The sequence below is a fragment of the Phalacrocorax aristotelis genome, chromosome 3 (genome assembly GCF_949628215.1).
Source record: "Phalacrocorax aristotelis chromosome 3, bGulAri2.1, whole genome shotgun sequence".
NCBI classification, from domain to species: domain Eukaryota; kingdom Metazoa; phylum Chordata; class Aves; order Suliformes; family Phalacrocoracidae; genus Phalacrocorax; species Phalacrocorax aristotelis.
Genome location: NC_134278.1, coordinates 33,493,979 through 33,503,552, shown reverse-complemented (window position 1 = coordinate 33,503,552; position 9,574 = coordinate 33,493,979). Strand labels below are relative to the sequence as shown.

General features: G+C 42.2%; 1 protein-coding gene across 2 annotated transcripts; it reads left to right on the top strand.

Moving 5' to 3' along the window:
- The first annotated feature begins 267 nt into the window (after positions 1 to 267).
- OGFRL1 (opioid growth factor receptor like 1) lies at positions 268 to 9,320 on the top strand. Of its 2 annotated transcripts, none has more exons than XM_075087071.1 (7): positions 268 to 667; positions 2,486 to 2,572; positions 3,144 to 3,222; positions 6,416 to 6,494; positions 6,587 to 6,653; positions 6,796 to 6,941; positions 8,499 to 9,320. In XM_075087071.1, the coding sequence occupies exons 1-7, from the start codon at positions 398 to 400 to the stop codon at positions 9,256 to 9,258; spliced, it is 1,488 nt and encodes a 495-aa protein (XP_074943172.1). In that variant the 5' UTR covers positions 268 to 397; the 3' UTR covers positions 9,259 to 9,320. The 2 variants fall into 2 exon arrangements, with proteins under 2 accessions (XP_074943172.1, XP_074943171.1); XM_075087070.1 differs by having other exon boundaries at positions 3,141 to 3,222.
- Positions 9,321 to 9,574: the final 254 nt, after the last annotated feature.

The following is a 9,574-nucleotide window of genomic DNA, read 5'->3' as shown; positions in this document are numbered from 1 at the left end:
CTGCTCAGGGGCAGCCGCCATCCCCGCTCTTCTCGACAAGCACCCGCACCCGCTTGCTCTTCTCGCAACCCTTCGGGGACACCGAGGTCCCCTCCAAGACGAGTCCCCCTTGGTTTCCGCCGTCTCCCTGCGGAGCTCTGGTCTCCCTGGGGCCGGGCCGGGCCTGGACGGGCGGGGGACGGGGCGTACGTGCGTGTCTCCTGTGGAAATCCCAGAGCCTCCAGCTCCGCCCTGCGCGTGTCCGTGGGCTGGGGCCGGGCGGGGGAGCAGCCCCGGCCGCCGCCGCCGCCCCGCCCCGCCATGCCGCAACCGTAGGCAGCCCGCGGCCGCTCCCAGCCCTCGGCCTCCGCGGCCTCCGGGCGGCGGCGGCGGGCCCGGCTCTGCCCTGCCCTGCCCGATGGGCAGCCTGCTGAGTGGGGTCAGCTTCAAGGAGCCCACCACGGTGGAGGACTGTGACTCCACCTGGGAGACCGACTCGGAGCCCGAGGCGGCGGATCCCAGCGAGGAGCCGCGGCGGCAGGAGGGGGTGTGCACCCCCGCGGGAGGCGGGGAAGAGCCGGCTGAGCTGCCCGCCGCGGACTGCCGGCCCCCAGAGTCTCCGCCGTCCCCGCCGCCGCCGCCGGAGGAGGGGGAGCGGGCAGAGGTGGAGGCCACCGGCCCCGAGCAGGTACCGTCAGCGCCGGGGGGAGCGGCCGCTGCGGGGCGGGGAAGGCAGGGCGCGGAGCTGGCCCGGACGGCTGGGGCTGGGGTTGTCGTTGTCGCCGCGCTGGGCGCTCCCGGCGCCGGAGGATGGGCCGAGCCGAGCCCCGGGGCCCTACCGGGGCAGCGCCGCTCCCGCCATCCCCGCTCTGCGGCACCGGCGGGCCGGAGCAGGGGCCCGGTTGGGCCCCGGCGGCTGAGGCGCGGGAGCTTCCCCTTGCACGGGGAGCGGCGGTGGCTTGTGGTAAAGCGGCTCTTCTTCGTCTGGAGGAGAAATGGGCTGATCCGCCCCGTTGTGGTGACCTGCTCTAGGGAGCAAACTGAGGCCTTGAAGCCCTTGTCAGTCCCGCTGCTGCCTTTTGAAGAGAAGGTTCTGCTTTAAATTAAACGTAGTCTTGAACTTGGCCTTTCAAACGCGTTAAAAATATGAATGTTGGATCATGCGTGGCAACGGATCTGCGACTCCTCGGTGTGTCCGAGGGGAGGAATTTTCAGAGCAAGTTTCTGTCTTTTAGGAACGTTTAAAATGCTGACCCTAAGGAGATAAAGGTTCGCTTTGCCAGTAATTTTACTGGAGTTACAACTGAAGGCAGGGTGGACCAGCTGGGTCTTTTTTTACCCTGATAGGTGTGTTTATATTTGTTTCTGAAACTGCAAAATTAAATAGGCATAAGCATTTTTTCCCTTTTCTGTTTGATACATGGTGATAATAATGGCTGATAACTGAGCGTCAAGGAGTGTCACATGTTCAAGCAAGTGTGTTTTGCCTGTAGGTATGGTCAAAGCTGGTCTTGCAAATGTCCAGTCACAGGGAACTTACCTTTTTAGACTTGACTTTAAGCTATTACACATATATTGCAAGGTGTGGAATGAATTTTTTTTTCCCCTCATTTGGCCTTTGATTTTAGTGTAGAGACTTATTTTACAAGGCTGAAGAATGCGAAACTCTTCACTGCAAGTATAGTTATAAAGAAATTACAAAGAAAATAAAGTTGTTGCTAGCAAGTTGAAATCTCTGTACACTAATGCTTCCTTTTCTGTTTTTCTTCAATGCATGCAGCTTTTTCAGGTGTTCTCTGAAGGCAGTGGGATTATTTCTGCTGACCTTGATGGACTCTGGTTGTTTCAGGTCACAGCTTCCAAACAGCTGGGAGCCAGTACAAGTTCTTGTACATATGTGTTTTCTCTAGCCAGGTTCTTGTTTTGGGGTTTAGAGGTTCTTCTTATAGGCTTTAAATTTAAGTTCTGAGAAACAAATAATAGAACATGGTTCAAGAAGGTGTTAAAACTGCAATGTGTCTTGTCCATGACTGTTCATTTTCTTCCCCAGGATGCAATGATTGCAATTAAGTCAATGTGCACATGACAAATAGTCTTTGCAAGTAGTATGATTTCCTGTTCAAAATGAGAAGTGTCTCTGCATTTTCATGTTCAGTTACTTATTTCATCTTGTGCTAGCACTTGCTAGGTTACTTTGAAGTCTTGTGTTTGGAAATGACAATCAACCTGTTGATTTAAATAAAATTCAGTCTCAGTGGAAGGACATTTCATAGTCTTGCTTTTGTATTTTATTTTATTAATATTTTTCAATTTAGGTTTAAAGAGTGTGGTGTTAAGTATTCAACAGGGAGATTCTCGGTGTTTGACCAAACAGTAGGCAAATACTTGTACTTCTGTATGTTTACATTGCTGAAATCCGTAATAAAAAATAATTATTTTAATATTACACAAATTTGCTATTTAGTGTGCTCATGTATGGTTATTACCTACTTTCAAACTATTTCAGAGTGGTGATGGAACTGAGCTGACAGCCAAGCCAAAGAGAAGCTTCTACGCAGCAAGAGATTTATACAAGTATCGACACCAATATCCAGTAAGAATATTTTATCATTTAAAATTGCCTTTTTAGAAGAAGACAGCACACAACCCAAACATTCCTAAACCTTTGTGGTGCCTAAAAAATATGAGAAGTTAGAAGAATCAAAAAACTGATGCAGAGGCCCAACGTGCCAATGTGAGAGGAGTGAAGCTAGTGCAACATCCTTTTCATCCCAGGTGTACATGCAAACATGTAAGATGTGTAAGCTTTTGAACAGCTGCAGGAGCCCAGAAAAAGGCTTGTGCCTTGCACATTGAGGAGGGTAGATGATGGAGTTTGGATTTATTATTTTTTGCATCTTGGAAGTTCCTTGAGACCAAAGTCAAGGTGCTGTTATGCTTGCTTCTCTAATCTGTGCCTCAGTAGGAGAAGGTGTCAGCCAGAAGGAACTTTCATATCCTTAAACTGGATCTTTAAGTGCATGTGTAATTCTAAGTGATTTCCAGTTTTCATGAAACTCCAAAATTTTTGTCCTTAAATTATTCAGAGAGCACAGCATCAATTTCAGGATATTCTTGATAGGTTTTGGTAGGCTGATAATGTTTTATTTCCTTTCTTTCAGCAGAACTTTAAAGATCTTCGATATCAAAATGATTTGTGCAATCTCCGATTTTACAAAAATAAAATTCCTTTTAAGCCTGATGGTGAGTAATCTGTGGCAATAATAGTGATAATGAAAGAAAGCTCACTAATAATAGTAACAAAGTGAAACTGTAGTGGTAATTGTGGTGCTGGCAAATTAAAGGTGTATAGTTATGTATCATACAACTTGAACCTCCCATGTTGGAGTAACATGTTGATAACGTGGGAGCAGGTTATGCTTAAAACAGAGTTAGCTTTCGCTCTAGGGAGAGTGAAAATGCATGCTTTTCTCATGCACTTTCAGCATGATGTAGTACAGGGCGTTGTTTGTGTTGCTACTTTACAGTAGTGGCACTGCCTTTTATTAAACAAAGATAAAGTTGCTCCACTGTGCTGCACAAACTCTTGCTGCATGGAGTGACAGGGATATGGGTGTTATCCCTAGTATGTGTAAGGGAAAAAGAATGTGTTGGAACTACCTCATGTGTGACTATTAAAATAACAATAATAAAATAATTTCTCAAAGTCCCTAGTGGTTCTGGTAGTGGGGAGGAACCTCCTATGCAAGGTTCTGCGTAAACACAGGATGAGCTGAAAGATAACAAACTCCACTCTAGAGAGTTTGCAGGCCAAGTATGAGAGACAAGAGGGTAGCAGACAGATGGGGAAGCAGGAGGAGGCAATAAAATAATCTTGGTTAGAATGGTAAACAGGAGCCTTGGCACGTGAGAGCTTAGCCGTTGGCAAAAAAAATGCAGGCCAAAAAATAAGATTTTGAGAGTTTGAAAAGAATGATGAGAAGGTTACATTGAAGGTGTTTGCAGAAAGACCCTCTCAGCATGAGAGCAGCTTGGGAGGAAATAACCGAAGCGCACATTAGAGTACAGAGGAAGTGAGACATGGAGACTGCCATTGAGGCAGGGTCCTGTTGGGGCAGGATCAGTCTCATAGCAACAAATGCATTCTGATAAGGTATGAAAGGACAGGTTGCAAAAGGCTTTGGAAGTGAAGGCTTATAGTTTTTGTCTGATGTTACAGAAAAGGGCTTCGCTATGGAAGAATACAAAGCAAAAAAAAAGAGGCAATGTAAAAAAGCCACAGTCTAGAAATATGGTCTTACCTGCAGCATTCAGGTTAAATATAAGCGTGAGAAGAGGGCTCTTTTCAAGGTCTGGAAAGAGGATGTCGAGATGCAAAACGTCAACGTTCTGAAAGGAAGCTGGATGGGAAGGAATGTTATATAGAAGGATGTAAAATATACATGTAGGAACTTTGAAAATGAGAGCTGTTTCTGGGCAAGATAGTGATAATATCCTAAGCAACAAGAAGAGAAAACAAGTCAGGTTATGTGAAAGAAAGATAAGGCGTTTGTTTTAATCATCTTGAGCCTTATCTCAATATCCACAGGCAGATGCTGAAGACTGTGTTTTTAGCTTGACTGGAAGAAGAGTTAGATCTGTGAATTACCACTACAGAGGTAGCAAATTCAGGAGGCATTACACAGAGAACAGATACAGAAAGAAAGAGAAGGGTACCGTGAACCTGACAAGCATGTGAACCTGAAACTGAAAGCCAGAAAAGGTTGGGAGAGGAGGGGGAAATCCTTTAAAGTGCAAAATGAAGAAGCAATTCAAGAGGATTAGCCAGGAGAAGAGATACTCATGAAAGCTAGAGAAGGGCTTACGTCCTAAAATTTGTAAAGAATAAAATTTCTCTTAATATTTTAGGAGAAAACCACAGTTGGTATTGTCAAAGGTAGGTGATGGGCCATGGAGGCTGAACTGTTGATGGCTGTGAGCTCTGGTTACGTAGGAGTTTTTACTGAGAACGAGAGAGAGTAGCCACCACCTTGACCTAGGTCTATGGATCTGTGAGAGTGTTCAGGGGGAATCTAAGCTACCATGTTAGGGACTGAACTACTGGAGAATGTTGTAAAAAAGACATTTCTAGTGCAGTACTAGATCTGAAGTTTAATTCCATGACCTACAGATTTTGCTTGTGGTTCTGACTCAGAGCTGGACTATATGTCTCTCCATCCTGTAATTAAGCAGCAAGTTTTCCAGTACTTGAAATGTAGGTTGTATACAGTGTGGTGATGGAGGGAGGACCTCTTTGCAAGGTTGTTTTCCAGCTTTGCCTGCACTGGAAACCCCATGTTCTTAGCAGCCCCTTTTGCTGTCTGCTTTCTCAATTTCTTGAAGAAAAGTATCTGATAAGTTCTCCTTTGTCATTGAGACCCAAGTGGAAATTTTCACTGAAGGGGGAAAGACATCTCAAATGTATACAGGGAGACTATGTGGGGCTTTGGGCTTTTGAGGCCACTCGTATGCTATCTGACTTAGGGAGAGGCCATGTGGTAGAACTAGTAAAACTGTTGGTTTCAGAGTAGAAAGAGGCTAACACTGTCATGGAAAGACACTGTGCAGATTTTGGAACAAGGAACATCCTTTTATGTACTTTATGTATTTGTGCAGTGCCTGGAAAAGCACCCTGGCCCATGACCGAATTCCATGAGTGCAGTCTCGGTGCGAAGAATGATTAATTTCCTTTTACATGGACTTCGTCCCCTTTTTCTATCACTGTCATTCCAAGAGGAACTGACTGAACTCTGCAACTGTTTTGAGACAACTAAAAGCTGAAATTTTTTGAGCATGACCTGAGAACCCAAGGTCAAACTGGTAGCAATGGCAGCAAGACTCCTGGCCACAGCTAATTGAGAAAGATTTCCCAATCATCGTGTTACTTGCAGCTGGAGGGATTCCTGGAATGGGAGATGTCTTAAAGGGTCGAGGCTTTGTTCTATTAAGATGAGGTAGAGATATATATATAGTTTGGTCATGTTAAAGCAATGACAGGTGATTCACGATGCAATATTTTATGTTAAGTGGTTTTTTAATTATAGTCAGTGTGGTAAAGGGGTCTAGAACATGAGAACTTTTGGAGAAGTATATTTTACAGAAGTTATTGTCACATACCCTCTGCTGGTAAGTAACTCAGTATAAGTCAGTTGGTTTTGTTTATACTGAAATTTAATAAATCTCTTATTTTTAATTAAGTTTCAGTAACTAAATTAATTTTAAATTAAAATTTGTTTATGGCTGTAATAGACCTTATTTCACATAGTATATGAAAGAGAATTATATGTTCTAGTATTAAAGTATGTATTCTATCATTATGTGAACATGGCATATACTTTATGTGGCTGAAAGCTGTTTTTCATGGCTACCTAACAGTTTTCAAATTATTTTTATGCAGGGGTTTATATCGAAGAAGTCCTAAATAAATGGAAAGGAGACTATGAAAAGCTGGAACATAACCACACTTACATACAGTGGTGGGTCACTTATTACCTATTTCTGTTTCAAAGCATTAATTTGATTAAGTGTTCATATACTGTGAGCTGTAATGCACCTTTTCTTTTAACAGGCTTTTCCCACTGAGGGAGCAAGGTCTGAACTTCTATGCTAAAGAATTAACTACATATGAAATTGAGGTAATACAAATTGAGCTCAATACAAACCATCACATTAATTTTGATACATAACTGCTTTTTATTACATAGAGTTGGTTTATACAATGCAGAGGTACTTGCTTTAGTGCAACTTAGAATTTTGGACGTATTCTTTGTTTATTAGGAATTCAAGAAAACAAAAGAAGCAATTAGAAGATTCCTTTTGGCTTACAAAATGATGTTGGAGTTTTTTGGAATAAAACTAATTGATAAAACTGGAAACGTAGCACGAGCTGCTAACTGGCAAGAAAGATTTCAACATTTGAATGAGTAAGTAATGACATGCACTCCACTCTAGAATTACCATAAAATCTCTTTAGTCTTTTGTTTTCTAGAGAAAGAGAAGATACATTTTCCAAAGATTGCCAGGAAAAAGAGAAAAAGAAATAGTCAATGCCTGGTTTGTGTCTGTATGTGTACGTTCCTCCTTCCCCTTTTTTAGATTGTGCTTCTCATCCATTACCAGTCTAACTGGCATCACTGAATTCCCTGAAAATACAGCTTCAGATGGTGCTGAAGAAGATCACAGTTCCAAATTAATTTGTTTGTCATGCTACTGAACGCATTTTCACCTGATCCCAAAGCGCTGCTTCTCAGTTGGAAAGAATGAGTGGCTTATCTTTGTATTCACATTTCTGTTTGAGAAGAATCAAATTCTCCACACCTGTATGGAAGCTAAATAACAAGATTTCCCACCCTCCTCAAAACATGAAATACTATGTATTTAATACTTTTTAATTGCAATACTTAACTGAAGGGGTTTAGACACACATTAAGTCAAACTTTAGCCCAACTTTTAGCAAATTACATCTGTTGCTTTTCATCAGCATTGTGTGGAGCATAAGTTTGCACTGAATTTTTCCCATGTGGATTAATTGTATCAAAATCTCTTCAGATCTTGTGATCGCTTTCCTAACACCTCTGACGTTAGACCTTAAGATAGTTTTCTTGCAATATTCTGTTCTCCTGTCTAATTGAAAGCTTGTAGGTAGAATTTCTGGTGGGTAATTTTGGGTGAGTAATGGGAATAATTTTTAAATTTTGTTTAAATATTGTATAAGCCAATGTGGGTGTGGAGTCAGGCCATAGATAAAACATGGTTTCAGGAAGCCCAAATGTTACTCACTGCACGTTTTTACCCTGTAATTCCTATATTCTCACCAGTGAGTGGCCGCACCATTTTAAGTCAGGAACTGGGACTCTTTTAACCTAATTTTAGCCATCTAAAATTTATGCATTTAAGTTTTACTGTTTACTTAGGTGTACTTTATGAGGGAAGGAGCTCTTCACAAGGACTTCCAGAAGACCATTTGTTCCATTTATCTTAGACACTTCTTACAACAGTGGGACTTGCTCTCAAGAGGTGCCTGTTTTTCTCCCAGCACTGACTGTATCAGAAGTGCAGGAAGCTAGTCTAGGCTGGAGACCCAGCTTTTAAATAGCTTAAGTGAAGTACAGTGAATCCTGTTCTGTAGCTGCATTACTGCAATACGCTACAGACCCCATAAAGTGACTGGGTTTTCTGCTCAGAAGGAGCACATACAGCAGAAGGAATCAAAATCAGTACACGCTTTGATTTTATTTTTTTCAGCCTGTTGCCTCAGTGCATTTTACAGACACTAATTTTCACTCACAACATCTAGCAAAGGAGGTGCTAGCAAGCTTCAGCAGCTGTGAGAAATTAAAGTACAGGAAGCCTAAAGTACAGGAAGCCTGAAGTACACACCTGGAGTGATAAAAAGGAGTGAGGAATTGCAGTTCCAGTTCTATATCTGTAAGGTGGGTTTTCTTCTGACTCAATGGAATTTTCACCCTTTTCTTCCAAAGGTCTCAACACAACTACTTGAGAATCACTCGAATTCTGAAAAGTCTTGGCGAGCTAGGATATGAGAGTTTCAAATCTCCTCTGGTAAAATTTATTCTCCATGAAGCTCTTGTGGAAGACACCATTCCCAACATTAAGCAAAGTGCTTTAGAATATTTTGTGTATACTATTAGAGACCGAAGAGAAAGGAGGAAACTCCTGAGATTTGCCCAGCAACATTATACACCCTCAGAGCATTTTATCTGGGGACCCACAAGAAAACAGAAGTCAGAAGGAAGCAAAACAAATAAAAAGCCAGCATCTCCAATTTCTGTTCACAATAGTGTTATTTCTAAGCATAAGAAGCCAAAAGAGCCTAAGAATACATCAGCAAGTGGAAGCTCAGCTGGTAAAACAACTGAAGAAAGGAAGGTAGAACTCACAAAAAAGGTGGAAGAAAATGACCAGGATGAACAAGAAATGAACTGTGATGCTGTTAGGCAGAACAACAGTGAAAAGACCGGTGGTACTGATGCTGGTCAGCTTCCAAAATCAGAAGAAATTCATGATACTTCAGACAGAAAGGAGGACGCTTCTTATTCAAAAAAAGGTGATGAAAATCTGAACAGTGACTGTGGAAATCACCCAGGCACTATAGAGAAAGATTTATGTGACACTGAGAATTCTTCAAATAACATGTCAGCAGATCTACAGGATAACCTTGATAAGGATATGCTTTCGGGAGGGACCACCACAAAAAACAAGGATGAACTCAAGTCATGAATCTGAGGTTAACAATCATTATGTTTCATATTGAATAAAGCAGATCATTCATTGCTCCTTCATTTTGGGTGAAGTTTCCATCTAGTGTAGTGTAAAATGTTCATGAGGCTATGCTTGTTGCGAATGCATCAGATTAGGCTTCTGTTAGGTTAATGAATTTTATTTTTTTTCAATCTCAGTTTATCAGCAGTCAGCCAGGTGTGGCTCTTTAAAACAATCATGTATATTCAAAGCTAAGGAATACATTATCTTTTCCAGACAGATTGCATAGAAAAGCTTATCTATTTTTTCCATTAAATTAATCCAGTATATTTTT